General features: G+C 35.1%; 3 protein-coding genes across 3 annotated transcripts; 2 read left to right on the top strand and 1 right to left on the bottom strand.

Annotated features, from left to right (window-relative positions):
• Positions 1 to 56: 56 nt before the first annotated feature.
• LOC113501455 (RNA-binding protein 39) lies at positions 57 to 4,831 on the bottom strand. The gene is made up of 8 exons (XM_026882606.1): positions 4,701 to 4,831; positions 4,315 to 4,369; positions 3,172 to 3,251; positions 2,395 to 3,034; positions 1,883 to 2,149; positions 1,496 to 1,711; positions 546 to 670; positions 57 to 449 (listed from the first exon to the last, which is right to left on the bottom strand). Exons 2-8 carry the CDS (start codon positions 4,366 to 4,368, stop codon positions 161 to 163), a joined length of 1,671 nt encoding a protein of 556 aa, XP_026738407.1. The 5' UTR covers position 4,369; positions 4,701 to 4,831; the 3' UTR covers positions 57 to 160.
• A 428-nt stretch (positions 4,832 to 5,259) lies between these two features.
• On the top strand, positions 5,260 to 7,168 carry LOC113501460 (protein CWC15 homolog). Its single transcript, XM_026882612.1, has 5 exons — positions 5,260 to 5,438; positions 5,545 to 5,696; positions 5,796 to 6,075; positions 6,178 to 6,282; positions 6,487 to 7,168. The coding sequence occupies exons 2-5, from the start codon at positions 5,566 to 5,568 to the stop codon at positions 6,622 to 6,624; spliced, it is 654 nt and encodes a 217-aa protein (XP_026738413.1). The 5' UTR covers positions 5,260 to 5,438; positions 5,545 to 5,565; the 3' UTR covers positions 6,625 to 7,168.
• An 896-nt stretch (positions 7,169 to 8,064) lies between these two features.
• On the top strand, positions 8,065 to 17,116 carry LOC113501458 (protein 60A). Its single transcript, XM_026882609.1, has 7 exons — positions 8,065 to 8,627; positions 11,628 to 11,817; positions 12,617 to 12,771; positions 12,967 to 13,167; positions 14,475 to 14,548; positions 14,828 to 14,962; positions 15,606 to 17,116. The coding sequence occupies exons 1-7, from the start codon at positions 8,255 to 8,257 to the stop codon at positions 15,729 to 15,731; spliced, it is 1,254 nt and encodes a 417-aa protein (XP_026738410.1). The 5' UTR covers positions 8,065 to 8,254; the 3' UTR covers positions 15,732 to 17,116.
• The last annotated feature ends 518 nt before the right edge of the window (positions 17,117 to 17,634 follow it).

The following is a 17,634-nucleotide window of genomic DNA, read 5'->3' as shown; positions in this document are numbered from 1 at the left end:
TGGCACAATATAATAAATCACCTAATTTTCATTTATGTAAAAATAATACACAATAATAATTTACGAAATAACTTTTATTACCTAGAATTAGGTCATCACTAGATATAATCAGTATACAATCAAGACCAAAACTATTAAAATAAATGCTTATTACTGTAGTTTATCGTTGTCGGGTCGGCAACAGTAGAGTGAGCGCTGTCATAGCATCGGGAAACAGTGAATGATAGTTAACAAGCGGTACGTAAGCCGCAGTTATGACGCGACCAGCAAACCACCGCCCGTGTAATGTGTTTACTGAAGCTACCGCGGTCGCTATCGTTGGACATTTACAGTAAACATTTCCTTGTGGAGAAGCTTTGTCCACATAAACATGCAGTACACCTCCATGTTTATTACATTCGCTTATAACATCGTCTCTTATTTCAATGTCCCAGCTTGGATTAGTTTCCCTAAAAAAAAGAAAAAAATATATTAATCATCATTGCCGAGTGACTGCTTAAATGGGCGAATTAAGTGAATAAACGTAGGCAATGTAATATACTTACGAGGCCGGATCAAACATATTATTCAGCATGAAGCATTGTGTTGCGATAGGTGGGGCCACTTGCGGTTGAGGAGTTACTAGTGCTGATCCAGCCCCCATCAATACTGATGCTGCAGCAGGAGGGATCTGAAATAAGTCCGAAATCAATAAATTATACATGCTAGAAAGGATACATTCATTCGGTTAAAATTATATCTAACTCAAACATCAAGTTGTTGTTATTCCTAAAAACGTGAACATTATGATTGTAGGCTTCTTGGTGTTGGTAAAGCTGCAAATGTAAAGTGGTGAAACATTGAACTGGTGCTAGCTTAGCAGTTACCTAAAACAACAAGAAAAATATTCCTTAAACCTTAATTCAACAACGATGATAATGCAGGGATAAACATTTTAGGGTATGTTACTCCGAAAGAAATAAAAAAACAGATTTGTCTATCACTATTAAGTAAATAATTGAAGAAGGCTAAAATAAATGCCTAGAAAAAAATTCTTGATATATACATATACCATAATGTAATAATACCCCACCAAAAATAGTAACGTGTATAAGAGCTAGAGCTAGGCTTTAACTAGCATTGGAAAAAAAAAAAAAAAACAATTGTAAAGATAGCGTTTATGACGGAAATCTATTAGTTCTGTAACCCAACATAATAAGGCTTATTATATGGACAAGGTTAGTGTACATTACTGAGCAGTGCAGATACTAGTGTTAAAAACTTCACACTGATGACGTGTCCTTTTCAGAAATCTGCATGCTGCTGGAAAACATAATTAATGTAATATGCCATGACGGATAAATGGTACACAACAAGGAGTGAAAACCACATCTAATCAAACATTATTAAGATTATGTTGCCTAGAAAAGCTTGCTCAATAACTTTGGTACTTCTGTATGGAGTTTCTAAAAGGACAGTTTAAATAAGTAATCAATTCGTCATAGAATAATGTTACCTGTAATCCTGTTCCCTCAGCAAGTTTGAACATTAACTGTAATCTCCCAGTAGCGCCCAAATCAATACCAGCGCGATCAAGCTCATCAGCGTCAAACCTTGTGCTGGACCCTCCGTCTGTGCGTTCTGTCACATTGCCAACTTTCATCGGCCGACCCGCTAACTCAAAACCATTCAGTTGTTCCATAGCTTTCTTTGCATCTGCAGCATGATGGAACTGAAGAAAAAAAATCGGATTTACTACATTTGGACAGTAACTCAAACAGGACTTTAATTCTACATAAATCAAGTGTTTGCAATAGTAGTTGGATAAAATTACGCTTTAACATGTTACTGAAAGAATGGGAATGTTAGTCTGTCTTATATTAATAATTATACTGTTACTTACCGTTAAAAACCCATAACCTTTGCTTTTTCCTGTTTCAGGGTCAGTCATAAGTTGAATATGATCAATTTTCCCGAAAGGTTCAAATATGCCGCGTAGCATGTCTTCTGTAATGTTAAAATGCAATGAACCAACATATAGTCTTGTCGGTCCGTTACTGGTTTTTGGTGCTAAGTTAGGCAAGGTATTGCCTACCCGATTTTTTTCAGCTTGTGTATGTTGTACAATAATAGGAACGCCAAGTAGTTTTTGTCCAGTTAAACCTAAAGCCTGAAAATAGGAAAATTTACTTTTATCACAAAATAATCATTAAAAATTTTTAGATTGTTTTTTATTTTTAGTGAATAGTGAGTAATAATTGCTTTTGTACTTTATTAATAACCCACTTGGCAATTCTTCTTTGAGTATTAAATTTCGAGATTTGTATAAAATAATTGATGATAAAAAAAGGAAGGAATCTGTGCAATAAATATTGAGTTGACTGTTTCAATTGAAGTATTATTGTTTGAACTTACCAATGGTACAGATTCGGCATCTTTAAACTCAATATATGCTATGCCTTTAAATCTTCTAGTTTTATTACAAGTAATTAGTCTTACATCCCTAACTTTACCAACCGATGAGAAAAATTCTTCGAGATCTTTAGCTCGAATTCGTTGAGATAGCTGCATACAGAAAACAGTGCGCAGATCTCTTTCTTCTGGAGGTAGATCATCTAATTTAGGTTCAAGGCCTCTAGATTTTGAGCGGTATTCTTTTGCTGGGTCCCTTTCAATACTCTTTTCTTTTTTGCTGTTAGATGTGCGGTCACGACTACTGCGGTCGCGTTCGCGACTACGTTCTTTATCTCTACTTCTGCGCTTATCTTTGTCACGTTCGCGTTCTTTGTCCTTTTCGCGATCTTTGTCTCTGTGGGAACGATCCTTCTCCCTTACATCCTTATCACGCTCGCGGTCGCGATCGGCACCTCGTTCACGTTCCCGATCACGATCACCGCGCTCTCGGTCCCGATCGCGATCGCCACGGTCGCGATCGCGATCACGTTCTTTACGGTCTTTGTCTCTCTCTCTATCTTTATCTTTTCTGTCATCTCTATCTCGCGATCGTCTACTATCTCTATCTTTCGATCTTCTTCTATCTCTTGAGCGGCTACGTCTAAAACAAGATCAGTTTTAATCTTAATTAATATACGCCAACATTTACTTCTGAATCACTTTTTTGTTTATCATTAAATACTTTGGCAGTTACATTGCAAGGGATTAAATTATAAATAGGCAAACATAGAATCTCACCTTCTGCTTCCATCTCTATCCTTTTCTTTGTGCTTATCAGAATACTTGTCCGAACGATGCTTTGAAGAGGAAGTGTTATCCTGTCACACAAAGCACAAGGTAGAAGCAGCGCCACAGCAACACACGCCGAGTGAATAAATAAAAATTGCATTAGTTAATTTATAACAACAACATGGAGAACATTTGTAGCATTTCAACAATGGCATTTTGGTATAAATGACACTGTTAAAACAACACAAATGTTGCAGGTTTTTACTTTGCCTAGGCTACTGTAGACAGCTGGTTTACAACCAACGAATGTTCATCCATGTCATGGCAGTCTCGGCGACCTGTTCTACACTTACCGTTGTTAAAACCACTGACAAAGGATGCACACAGCGCTAACATCACACAGGGATACTTCTGCAAAAGATTTATGGCCCATCAGCTCATGGTCTTTTTTCAAAATTACGCTCTATGAAAATCTTATTTGTTTTCTTACTTGTTTTAATTGACAATTTTAGGATGTGTTGAGTTTTCAAATAATAAAAAAATTAGGTAAGTATAGTGGTGGATACCTCTCTGTCTGTTCAGGTCGGTGAAGTATGCTCGACTATTACCACAAAGTTCTATAAATACAAGAAATGATTCTCAAATGTAATTTTGTTCCATTTTCTTAACAGTTGCTGTTCAGAGATGTAATTAACTACTTAAAAAGATTACGTAAAAGAATTTTACCTAAAACTTAAATTTAGTTTAAAACATCTTTAAACAGTTACAACTTTTTACATAATTTGGATTAAGACATTGTTGGACGACATTTTGAAAAGCTTATCAGATTATTTTTATTTGCTTACAATTTGTTATGTTATACTGCTTAGTAAACATTAGACCAGGCGTGGTATTTTTGAATGAATAGTAGTACAGCTTGAAATGGATTTTTTTTAAATTTTTTCATGTTACAATAATAAAGCTACAGAAATTGTACACCGAATTACTTTACTTACATATATATAAATATATATCAAAGATAAGACATACAAAAACATGTAAGAATATCAGAGGACTGATACATCAAATTAATTTAAACTAAGGTATTCTGGGTAATACTAGAAGTAACATGAGCTGTTTATAAAAAGTACAATAGTAAATTGATACACTTACCGATTTGTTATAGGGCGCTTCCAACATAGCTTCTACATCTAGATCTTCAGCCATTCTGTAGATAATGAAACAATTTTTATTTCAACTTTAGGAACTACTTATATTGTCAACACCAACAGGCACTATGATAGGTTACACAATTATTGTATTACTTCGTATAAAAAGCTAATGTGACACAAAAGAAAGTGCCTTATTTAAAGTCATTACTGGTATAAAACCAATTATTATATTTATGTAACCATAGCAATGTTTATGAGTAAATTAGACATCATGAGCACAAAATGGCGTCTAACAATACGATTAGTTCATGTTTGACGCACCAACTTAGTTCAAGACATTTTACAACAAAAACCGATTAATTTATTACAAAACTTAAACTTACTTACCTGATGGATGTTTTAGAAATACGGATATAAAAATACTAGCACAACTATTGTAGAATACCAAATTTCGTAATTTTAAGGCTATGCAATGCAACACGAACTGACTGAACCAAGTTCGTCAATTCGCAATTGGTTTGGTTTTAATGTTGCCAGTTTAGAATTAGAACTTCGAATATGCAGATCGTTTGCTCTTTGTAAACCATTTATAAAATTGTAACAATGAAAGTTACTATAATATTAACTTATTAATTAGTGCCGCAAGATAATTGGCAAAGGAATGTACATTACTTATACTCGGCGCAGATGACGCCCCTAGCGTTAATACTGTTTTTAAACCATCTTAACAAACAATCACAATTTTTTTAGAGTTATGGAAATCGTCTTGCACAATTTACCTATTTATAATTTAACAACTCTCATTCATTACTTTCTCTGTATCTAGGAGATTGTAGATGCTCTAAGGCATTTGAAAATTCCTTTTTCTAATTATTACTAATGTGAATAGAGACCTAGTGTATTTACTCTTTCTCTATGAATGTGAGAACTGACACTGACTCTGACATTTGACAAGTATAATTTTGTGCATGGATAGAAGCAGTCTCTTACGCTATTGAGGAATTTGATAATATTATATATAAATACATCACATAATCTTCAAGTACTGAAAAATCACCACTTAGGTCCGTTGCTAAATACGTGGAAATATAGTTAACGTTGAAAAAAATCAGAAAAACGCAAAACGTATGTATTAACACAAGATGATTATTATCGAATTGCTTGATTAGCAAACATTGTCGACATAGGGAAATAGATTTGATAGCAATATTAACAATTGTAGTACTTTTAGGGTTGAAAATTAGACATCGATATGACTACTGCGGCCAGGCCTACTTTTGATCCCGCTCGAGGTGGAACAGGAAGAGGAGAAAAAGATTTGAGTGCTATATCTCGTCAGTACTCCAGCAGAGATCTTCCTGGTCATACCAAGTTAAAATACAGGTAATATTTGCAAACTATGTATTTGTACAGAATAAACTAATATACTGGACCAACTATGATGAATGAAAATTGTAAGTTTCATAAGCATACAAATTTCAGAGAACAAGGTCAAGGCACCACAGATGAGCTACGTTCAAGAGACTTTCGTAAGGAGTTAGATGACAGAGAGAAGGATGTCAAAACATCAAGCAGCCGAAGACAGAATGAGCCTATGACAAAGAGGCCAAAGATAGACCAAGTACCTGCAGCCAGCTTGGATGCTGATGACCCTCTAGAAGGTGACTCTTCAGACTCGGATGACTCAGATGATGACACTGCAGCCCTCCTAGCAGAGCTTAACAAAATAAAAAAAGAAAGAGCAATAGAACAAGCCAAAAAGGTATACCATTGTTTTGTTTTAATTTTTTGACTTACAAAACTTGGTTTCATCTTTTGTAAAAATTACTGTCCTACATTATTAAAATTTGTGTTGCTGTTGCAGGATGCTGAAAAGAAACAAGAAGAAGAGAGGATTCGTATGGAAAACATTTTGTCAGGCAACCCACTCTTAAATTACGCGTCATCCGGACAGAAAAATGATATGAAGGTATAAACATTTTTTCTAAGTTTTTCTCATTTCAAAAGACATACTAGCTGCCTTCCCCAAAATTACTTCTGTTTGTTCTATAAACTATTGACTTTTTGGTAACAAACCAGTCAATTACAGCAATTTAAAATAAAAAATATCACAATATTGTGTACAATAAAGGATTAAATTAGAACCTGCTCATGGATATAAATTTGTTTTCAGGTAAAGAGGAGATGGGATGATGACGTTGTTTTCAAAAACTGTGCTCGATCAGAACCTGAGAAGAAAACAAATACTTTTATTAATGACTCATTGAGGTCGGAGTTCCATAAGAAATTCATGGAAAAATATGTGAAGTGAGAACTGACAAAACATTGTAATTTAATATTTTTGACACTCATGAAAATAAATGATTACCTTTCTGAAGACATTAGAAATGTATTGCCAACTTAAAATAAGAGTATGATAATTAGTTTTTCAATTATTGGTTCAGTACATCATAAATGTAAGCAATTTCTTCAAGTAATGAGAAAATGTTAAAATTAACCATTTTAGATAAAAATAAGAATTTATAAGGTACAATAGCACACTTAAGACGTCATGTTGTGCTGTGTTACATTATGTGTGTCTTAATATTTGATTTTCCACAATGGGGATGATGACAGTGATTAAAAAAACAAAAACCTTTTTGGTCTCTCAGTTAGATTATAATTTATTAATATTAGACACGTATTTTTTCAAAGATAAACAGCATTTGCGTTTAGAAGAGGAGCTTGCGCCGTAACGATTTCGTAAAATTTATACACAATCGTGATGTCACGCGCAAGTTCCATTCACTGAATTATGATCAAATTAAGAAAAAATACGGATCCATTATTATGCATTAAACTGCCAGACGGAGACTGAAAAAAAATTGTGATCATCCCCATTATATTATGTATTTAGAAACTTCTTTTCAATCCACAACATATCTATATTGAAGATAAAATAAATATGTTCTGAATTGAAAAGAAAGGTTCAATTAAACTCTTTTGTTAATGTTTAATTATGTAAGGATTAGCTATATGATCAAATAATAAACATTTGGTACTATGTCTTTGTTTGTTTGTAATGTTTTAAGTACCTAAATAGTGGATATATTTTGTTGTTTAGTGCTTCCTAATTTTCGGTTCAGACCGACGCGGACGTGGGTAGCCGTCGTCTGTGCGCTGGCCTAGGGGAGCACGTGAAGTGTATGTGAATGGTCAAAACAACATTTATTTATTCATTCCAATGTGTACCCATAGCATGTACCATTTCATTTGAAACATATAAAACGTAGGGGCTACAATCTGGCTATTCTTAGTACGATTCAATTATTACAAGTAGAGTTTCAAATACTCTCATTGCAAACTACTAAGATCGGCAGTGAACCGTAATGGCGGATTTGCTTATCTTGGAGACCTTCAGCATAGGTTCCAAATGTTACAACAGAGGTAGAATATATTTCTTGCAGTTTTTCGTCAGGGTTAAACTCTAAGGTTCATTACTGATTATTTATTCATATCTACTAATATGCAGAAAAATACTCAGAAGGCAAGGACTAATTGGTCACATTTTGTAAATGGCTCTGTCACAATAATAACCGTTAACCAAATAGTAACCGTAACCCAACGAAAAGTTAATAAATCTTCTAAATGAAAATACTTATTCACATGAAGTGATCAAATCCTGCGTGATTAGACGTTGCCTGCGCCGCACAGACGTATGACTATGAATACGATCTTATATGTATATGCAGTCAGGCTGGCTGGACGTGTCCGGCTGAGTGTTTAGTGTTTACGTTATTAAAACGGACGATATGTGTAAGGCGAAGGAGGGGAGGAATGTGGTAAGTGCGGCGCCGGCGGCGCGCGGCGGCCTACCTTGAGTGGGCAGGTTCACCGGCTGATCCCGCCGCGCGCCTCTGCGCTCAGTTCTCGCCAGTCGAGTGAGCGCTCCGACAGCGAATATGGCTGACCAGAAGACCGTGTGCGCGTGCGCGTGTTTTATTTTGTTTACAATCGCGGCTGAAGCGGCCCTCTCCGGATTATATATCGATAATGGCGTTGATCAGACTGTTATACACCATTCGATGACTCGACATGAACGGATGGTGGTGGAGCATGAAATTCTGGAGCTTTTGGGCCTCGGTGAGAGGCCTCGGCGAGCTCGTGCGCCTCCAATGGACCGATCAGCGCCAAGCTTTTTGTTAGACGTATACAAGCAGCTAGCCGAAGAGCATGAGCAAGCACGTCCGACACGCAGCTCGGAGATGGCACTTAGCGGTGATGAACAACATGCTATCGATGAGAGCGACCTCATTATGACCTTTCAAAGCAAGAGTGAGTTTCATTTGCATGTTTTATACCATTTTTACAAAAACTTAGCACCGAGTTTCATTCAACAGGATAGCATGAGTACAAAATAATTATCCTGTTTTGTTTATTTTTTGAAACCTAGGTCGGTTGCGATGATAAAGCATTGTACCAATGAAGCTTAGACTTTATGTGCTTCTAAGATAGTTCATACAAAAGATAGATTATGCTGCAGAAAGACACGCCAGGTTGTTTTAATTTGATGTACATATTATATTTTCCATAAGTAAATAATAATACCGTTTGGAATGTTACAGCATGTTATAAGATACATTCATGCTGTGAAGGTGGTCCTTTTTGTGTACCTACCTATTGTAAACCTTTTGTTTTAAGAAATTCCATTGAAATTCCATTGTTAACTACCTGTGAGGATCAGGTAAAGATTAGGTAAGTGGACGTAAAATGTTGAGTCACCACATTCAGTAACTGTTTGGAGATCCTTCAATAGAGTTGGGTAGCGACCGACAGGTGCCGACGGCAGCGGTCCGCACTGCTGGAGATTTTAATCATCTCATCTAAATTGTTTTAATTGGTTTGAAAAGCAGCATTATGTTCCTATATGTATCTCAGTAGGACCATTAGAGGTTAATAAATATGATTTTTAGAACAGGAATGATAGCTTCATACGTATTGTGTTAAATTTTACCAATTTCCACATATTTACTAAGTGGGATATACGGACTTACCTAGTTTTGCTCGTATTAAGTGATTTGATCGACAGGGATATATTCAAAATATTATGCTTAGGAATAGGATAAATGAATGAATACAAGTTTAGAAACATAATATGCGTTTCTCGCGACTACCGGTTTATTCTGGAATGCAATGTAATGCAATCTATTCGAGGAAAATAATGAATGGAGCGTGTATAAACAATTTAACTGTATCGACGAATGCTTTATACCAAAATTGTACTAATACTACAAACGGAAAAGTAAATAATTATGTTATTAGGTACTTATATGGACCTACCTACTCCTGAAAATACGGTATACCGTACGTCGACGTAGACGTCACGTTTGGATTGACGTACTACATACCTAATTGGTGGTTTAACCTACCTACTATAGTTTTAACTTTAGGTATAGTATTAGTTTCGGATTGACATCTTTGGATTTATAGTCTCACATGTAATCCACGCTCTACATCTTAGTATGGCAAATCAGTTAAGTATATGAAGCATCAAGTAAAAATAGGCTTAAGATATACAAAGTTTGAAAAGCAAATGTTCACCCATGAAGTTAAAATGACTAAATCAATGTTGGTTAACCTAAATTTGATGACGTTCGGTCACTTGTTCCTATCTTTAACGGCATGAACTGCATCATGGAAGCTGGCGTCGAGGCAATACGCGAATTGGTCGAACCAATTTGGGTACAAAAACAGGTTTCCAAGAATAAGAATCCTTAATAGTTTTTGAAATTATACTTACACCCGTGTTCTTATAGAATAAAGTATTTTTCTTTGCCGATCACAATATTATTTAACAAAGCAGACTCATCTGCCTCATGAATAATCATAATTTTAAAATACCTAATGCGTTATTTATTTAAGTATCTTAATATCTCATAATTTGATATTTATTGTTTTTAAACATACACCTGCTAGGAGTCAAATTACAACCGGATCAATGAACACCTGTCTATAAACAATCTATTTCTATTTTTGTTAAATCATCTCTTCGTCATATCACTTAAGAGGTTAATTAGAGGATTTAATCATAGTTACTCTCAATAAAGTTATTTTTTCAGACTTTAATATGTATACATTGCTGAATAGAACTTTATGTAGTACCAAATATAATCTGTGTGATTTAACGTTAATCATAGGCCTACGAATACATTTCGTTTCTATTATATGGAAGAATTAACTTGCTGAAACAATCAGTAAATCCAAAGTTATATACAGTAACTCAAGCTTACAGAAATATCATTAAGCTGAAGAGTTTGTTTAAAACGGGAAAAATAATCTTTTGTAAGCTAGGATTGCGTGCACCGAGACATCGGTTAAAGTTATCTGAAAATCAGGTATGAAGGAGTTGTTTCTCTTAAAAAGTTTGCATAAACTAGCCTTTACATCACCAAATTTTAGAGTGAATATTTTAGGAGATATCACTGTTTTAATGTCACTTCGTAGCAAAATCTACTGTCTATTATTGATTGATTTTTCCTTCATCTTATCTTCATAGCCACGCAGACGAAATCGCGGGCAACAGCAATTGGTGTTTATATAGTACAATATAAACACCGTTTTCTGTTTTAGTATTCTAGGATTTAAACCCAATTCCGTTTGGAAAGTTACATTTGCCTTTGCTTATTTTGGCTTATATCCATGTACGGTGAATTTATTTATTTATATACTTGAACATATTTAGATTTAGCTAGCGTTTTAACCATAAATCGTATGGGTGCATGGGTGTCATGGTCGATGGCTTAGCGAGAGTAGGTACTATCGCTGCATTGTGTCGACCGTACTGCAACTCGTGTCACTTGTGTTGCTTTAAGGAATTATGAAGCGACAGATTGGCATATATTGAGAACCTTTACAGTAGCGTCCTTATTCGGGGTAAGCGTTTGTCAAAAGCGGGTTGCTTTGGCCAACTCGTATTTTTTCCCAAAATTCCAAGTATGAGTACTATCGTCGTCTTATCTTTAAAAAAAAGTATATGAAGTTTAAAAGCATTTCAACATGATAATAATGCTAATACAGTTACTACAAGCTGTTGCCTGCGTACCCGCCCGCTACAAATCGAAAATGATCCCACGGGAATAAAAAATCAGGACAAAAATTATTCTGTGTTGATTTGTTATAAGCTTGCTGGGAAACGACTTTCATCTAAATCCGTTTAAGTTTTAAAAGAGGAACAAACATCCATACATTGAAACTTCCACGTTTATAATATTAGTAAGATTTACTTAAGATTACTTGTTGACTTGTAAGTTCAATATTTGTATTTGATGTTTCCAGGACATCACTTAGGTGCGTTACGTCACGGCCACGGCAGACACGTCTGGTTCGAGGTGACCGGTGCCCCGGGTGACGCGTCGGCGCTGCTCACGGCGGAACTGCGTCTGCACCAGGCGCCCACGCACACCGAGGACCCCACCAGTCTCTATACAGTCGTGGCGCACAGAGTCATCAGCGTCGACAATATGGGGTGCGGTGACCTTAATTGCTGTTGTTTTGCTTGCTTTTGGTAACCCCGCACTTGGCCCCAATTTAGTGCGGTTATCAGTTGCCGATGATTGAATGGAAAATCATTTTATTGAACGTGAGTGATCGCCCCGTACTGAATTTCCAATTATTCTGTTGGCGAAACGTTTAGGAGAATACGAAGTGTCATATCCCCATCCATTAATTCATCGGCAACTGTAAATAGTGGCAATGGGGCCGTGTTCTATAACCGCTGCATTGGTTTAAACCTATTTATCATCTTTTAGGGGGGATTATTGGGATTTATTTATTAGTTAGGAAATCGAAATGCCCTAAAAATTTAGTAGGTGACTTACTTACGCCGCAAGATTTTTTGTGAAATAATTTAGCAATGAAGATATTTACTTACTCAAATGACTCTACACCAGACTTTACACGTGCATTTTAAACTATGGACATATATTTGCATACGATAATAATAAATCCACAAGAAGCACTTATATTTATATTAATGGACTGTTCTGTTCTGGGTGCGGTGGCCTGTATACCTAGGTACATACATAGTTGGAGTCTAGTGACGCGTAAACATCAATTGTTTACGCGTCACTATGTATAAGGTAAAAATAGTTATTAATACATATAAGTATGTTTATCACTTTATTGCACTCGTAAATTATCTTATTATCTTCTTTTACTCGTAAACGATCTTTTATAGCGCATTTTGATAATAATGGGTTTCTTTTAATTAATAAATAAAACATTTTGGATGCATTTTTAATTAAAATGTTTCTTTTTGTTTGAAGGAGCTTGCAGATGGAGAAGGTGGCGGCAGTCAACACAAGTGCCGGCTCCGAGGGATGGTTAGAGCTGAATGTAACCAGTGCTCTGTCAGCCTGGCTCTCGTCACCAGCAGACAACCGAGGCTTTTTCATCACTCTACATCCTCACTCGCAACCCGGTATGATAGTTCAACTTTTTCTGTTCCTATGATTAATACTCACTTCCTGATGCCTCAAGTAGGTCGAACAACCGTATTTGAAAACACTGAGTAAATTATCACTGCAGCTAAATATTGCCTCAATTAAGTATTTCAAATCTGGGAATTTTCACGTAGAAAAAAAATTTTATTGTAATCTTTCGACGCAATTTCCAGAACGTCACGTGAAGCCGGAAGAGATTGGTTTAGAGGAGCCTCGTGGTGTGGTGGTTGAGGGGAAGCAACCGTTCTTGGTAGCCTTCTTCAAAAACGGGCCGAAGCTCGGCAGCGCTGATGCTGGAGCTAGGAGGAAGCGGGAAGCACGGCGCTGGAGGTCACACGGGTACTCTGAGAACTATCTTAGGAATCCACTTACAGGTTCGTTTAATTGCTGCTTATATTGTTTCTTTGAAATAAGTTATTATATAAAATTAATTTTGGAAAAAAATAAAAACCGACTTCAAGACTACACTAACAATATATACAATTGAACTAAAAGGTATAAAATAATATTTTAATTACAAGCCAAAGAACACTAAAGGAAAATCAACGAAATTATTGATACTTATGCATACTATTTACATTTTAAAATCAGTTATTTTTGAGGTCGGTGCCAAATGCGGGCAGACGCGTGAGGGCAGAAGACGCTGATGGTTGTGTTTTATGTTTGTATGTATTAGTTTATGTTTCTTTTTTGTGTTATTAATAGATAAATTATTTTATTGTCTTCTTTTCAATTATCGGTTGTTTTTAAATTATTTATGTAATTTCTTTTTGTGTCATTAATATATTGTTTTTGTTTTGGCTGGCACCGACTCCAAAAATAACTGATTTTAAAATGTAAATAGTATGCATAAGTATCAATAATTTCGTTGATTTTCCTTTAGTGTTCTTTGGCTTGTAATTAAAATATTATTTTATACTTTTTAGTTCAATTGTATATATTGTTAGTGTAGTCTTGAAGTCGGTTTTTATTTTTTTCCAAAATTAATTTTATTTTTCACTTTTTAGTGGAAAGTTAGTGATTTTTAGTATGGGTAGGCCTACTTAACGCGCTGCCCAAATGAGTTCTTTGCCCCCGTGAAACTGCCCAGAATTCCCAGTGATATTTGTTCGAAAGCCTCCACCCAGTCTGTTACCATTTGAGAGTGATGTTAATTATGGAGGCCATTTTGAATAACCGAATATCTCATCATAACAAACATCTAATTATGTTTATTTTAGTTTCAGTATTGCGTTTTTTGTAAAACTTTGTAAGTGACCTTGAACATTATTTTTTTTCGAAATAGTTTTTATAACCTTTGTAGTAAGTACAGGCTTGATAATATGTTGTGTGATGGCGTAAACAATGCTTAGATATGCTATAGCAACAATTGCGGTTAATCTGCTGTTATTTATTGAAGAGTTCCCCCAATTTCTACAAGATCCCGTCATCAGATATTGAAATGGTGATAATGGGACCACACGGGAAGCACAAGCTTTCAAATAAAAAAAGAATCATGAAAATCGGTTCACCCAATCGCAAGTTACGAGGTAACAAACATAAAAAAAAAAAAAATACAGTCGAATTGAGAACCTCCTCCTTTTTTTGAAGTCGGTTAAAAAGGGGCTTGTTCATATTTTCTGGTTAAATAATTGATAACTTATTAGGATACCTCATTAAAAACGTAATTTTTTCTTTACAGACACATCTCACTGGACGACCAGGAGCTGTGAGATACAGACCCTGTATGTTAGTTTCAAGGATTTAGAATGGCAGGTTAGTACTGAATACTAATTAAAATTCCTATCCTATCAATATAAAATGTATCTTAATTAAATCAATAATCTTTCTCTCTCGTATGGTTTGGTAATGATAAATAACCTAATAATGATAATACCTAATTTTGCCAAGCGACAACACAAAAATTTCCTCATGAATTTGAAAATTTTACATCTTTTATTGATTTATTTAATTTACAAAATCTTAAGCTGTATCGGAAACTCAATTTTTCTCTATTTGAATAGTTTTCCTGTACTGATTATAAATGTTTGACAGGACTGGATCATAGCCCCGGATGGCTACGGCGCATTCTACTGCAGTGGCGAGTGCAACTTTCCCCTCAACGCTCACAAAAACGCCACCAATCACGCCATTGTACAGACACTCGTGCACTTGCTAAACCCCACCAAGGTAAGCGTCACAATGTATTTAGGATAGCGTATTGTTGCTTGATAAGTGTTTCGATAAGTCATTTACAAAGACGCAATAGATGTGACGTATAAGAGATAAAATCTGTTATGCGTTGTATCAGATCAAAGATAAATTACAGTGATGTCAAATTACATGCCCAAGGAGAAGTAGTAATTTACTTCTTAAACGTTTTACTTTTACGAATATTAACTACTTAATCGTCTCAGCATTGAGAATTGTGTTCTACTCGGCTTGATCAGAGCCGCCAATTCCTCTATATAGCCCATTAGGGCTGATGGCTGCCGGGCCAGCGAAATTTATCAAAAGGGCTATCAAAACAAAGGACAAAGGAAGTATTATGGGTATATATTCCTTTACTTACCTCAAAGTGAGAAGTTCTTTAATTCCTCTCAAACTATTTTTTGCACCTGGGATAGTAGGATTCTGGAGGTGGTAGGGCCAAATTCGTGAGTCAGCTGAAATCAATTCTTGGTTCCATTCTCTTTCTTTTATTAATCTTCATTTAATAGATAGACCTTAAAATATTCTCTTATATAGAAACAGGAGTATAGAATTGCATAATATTACTATCGAAGTTGCCCCTACTTTTACTTGGGTTTTGACGAAGTCTCTTTGTTTAAAGGTGCCGAAGCCGTCGTGTGCACCAATCAAGCTGACGGCGATATCAGTACTGTACTACACGGACGACTCAAACGTAATCCTTCGCAAGTACAAGAACATGGTGGTCAAGAGCTGCGGGTGTCATTGATCACAAACTGACGTATTTCACAAAAAAACTAGTCTTTCAACAAAATTAATACGCTTCCACGTAAAATTAGAAGCATTTTTAGTGTAGCTTTCAATATTAGTAAGCATAGTTTTGTATTTTATTTTTCGACAGTATATTCTTACAATTATATTTTTCTGTTAAGTCCCTAATGCTGTTTTGGTAAAGATCTGATTTTATATAATTTAGTTTTAAAGTAAAAAAATACGCTACCGAATATTGGTATAAGGTAACCAGTTGTAGAGCTCGAGTGCACAATTAACGGAATATGAACAAATATGCAATTAATTCGATCTTCAAGTGACATGGAAAAGGGTTATCTAAGTTTTAAGATCGCACTTCGTAAGGAAATAATCTTTGCCAATCTGGCAAGTTACGAATATTTTCCCCAGTGACATATGTCCGCCAAGCAACAGCTATGTCTAAGTTTTAGTATTAAGTGTACTCGAATCCATTATACATAAGATTTTTTACTAACCTTAAGTACTTTTTATCAAGAAAAAATTTTCAAAATCTTCCGTCCTATAAGAAATTATCTATCATAACTCATATTTAGTCGTTTGTTTTTAAAATGTCACGTAGGCCATTGTTGTTACAAGAAGAACTTCATATTTATCGGGCCCTACCCCATCGGGGTAGGGGATACTCGGAAATTTCTGATAGTAGAATCGTCTCACAGATAAGAAACTGAATTGTTATTTATGCAGTAGTCTTGCAAATCAAAGCTTGTGTTGATAACTGTCCACGTGCGCTGACGTTTAAGATATCGCAAAATATCTAAACAATTAAAATATACATTTGTCCTTTTACAAAGGCAGTCATTTTAAATACTTAACTTCCTGTCCCATCCTCCCTTTTAGACTGAATATTTACATACTTAAGTGGCAAAATTAAGCTTTTTCGTTCTTGTATTTTTCGTATTCTAAAAGTTTGTATAGCATTTCACACATTTGTCACTTTGACCAAATATAAATACGTTTGTTTTCGTAAATCATTAAGTACAGGCACGACGTCACTTGTTGTCACCCACCCAGGCAGTCTGTTAAGGCGAGTCACGTCGCTGCGTGGCGTCTCGACTAAAACAACTGTAATGCGAAACACAAATACACTACAAAATTTGAATTAAAATACGAACAATGATTTGGTAGGTCCACGAAAAAGGCAGAGCTTTTTTTTTTAGTAAACATGCTATTAAATTCATATGCCAATTAAGTATCAGCTTATGGTTTAAATAAGTAATGTATGTGCCAATTAAATAAGTCATTTTTATAACAAATTTTAACTTTTCTAGTTTATTATGTACAATTAAATATGAGAATTTAAGAAGAGATGTAAAATTTATAAATAAACGATATTTTCATAAATAACATTGTTTTTTTTATTGGCCGTGTTTTATAATTTGTATGAATGCTTAAGATAGTATTTATATATCAGTAAAGCTAATGGTTAGAAAATAAAAATGACTCACTATTAGTCAACAATGTGAGTAATAGCGAGGGATACCTACAGTGCTATTTTTTATCTATGGATTTCGTTGATTTCCCCCGGCGCCTTTGGTCGCTCCATTGTCTATACACTAAATAATCATAATGGGATGATAAACACATTTTATGCAGTTAATCATATTAACTAGCTTATTCTAATACAAATAACATACTCGGAAATATGTCATACACTACGTCCTAGCGCAGTGCACTTAATATGGTAATTAATTAGCTATTTTCCACTCATGAGGAGTGGACTGATCTGCTATGCATGTGGACAGAATTTTATATACATAAATGGCTTCTAATTATACGCTTTATGTAGGTAGGTAAGTACACGAATATCGTTAGTCAGATCGGTCTTACGTACATAGACGTTTTACGGTTTTTGTTATATATTT

The sequence above is a fragment of the Trichoplusia ni genome, chromosome 15 (genome assembly GCF_003590095.1).
Source record: "Trichoplusia ni isolate ovarian cell line Hi5 chromosome 15, tn1, whole genome shotgun sequence".
Lineage (NCBI taxonomy): Eukaryota > Metazoa > Arthropoda > Insecta > Lepidoptera > Noctuidae > Trichoplusia > Trichoplusia ni.
Note: the sequence above shows the minus strand (reverse complement) of the source record. Positions and strands in the feature narration are given on the sequence as shown.

Bases quoted from the DNA above. Each gene is read 5' to 3' on its own strand.
- LOC113501458 (XM_026882609.1), top strand. From the start codon at position 8,255: ATGGCTGACCAGAAGACCGTGTGCGCGTGCGCGTGTTTTATTTTGTTT. The intron at 12,772-12,966 runs GTATGATAGTTC...CGCAATTTCCAG, and splicing joins ACATCCTCACTCGCAACCCG to AACGTCACGTGAAGCCGGAA. The intron at 14,963-15,605 runs GTAAGCGTCACA...CTTTGTTTAAAG, and splicing joins ACTTGCTAAACCCCACCAAG to GTGCCGAAGCCGTCGTGTGC.
- LOC113501455 (XM_026882606.1), bottom strand. From the start codon at position 4,368: ATGGCTGAAGATCTAGATGTAGAAGCTATGTTGGAAGCGCCCTATAAC. The intron at 3,252-4,314 runs GTAAGTGTATCA...TTTGTGTGACAG, and splicing joins AAGCGCCCTATAACAAATCG to GATAACACTTCCTCTTCAAA. The intron at 2,150-2,394 runs GTAAGTTCAAAC...TCCTATTTTCAG, and splicing joins ATGCCGAATCTGTACCATTG to GCTTTAGGTTTAACTGGACA.
- LOC113501460 (XM_026882612.1), top strand. From the start codon at position 5,566: ATGACTACTGCGGCCAGGCCTACTTTTGATCCCGCTCGAGGTGGAACA. The intron at 5,697-5,795 runs GTAATATTTGCA...TACAAATTTCAG, and splicing joins CATACCAAGTTAAAATACAG to AGAACAAGGTCAAGGCACCA. The intron at 6,283-6,486 runs GTATAAACATTT...ATTTGTTTTCAG, and splicing joins GACAGAAAAATGATATGAAG to GTAAAGAGGAGATGGGATGA.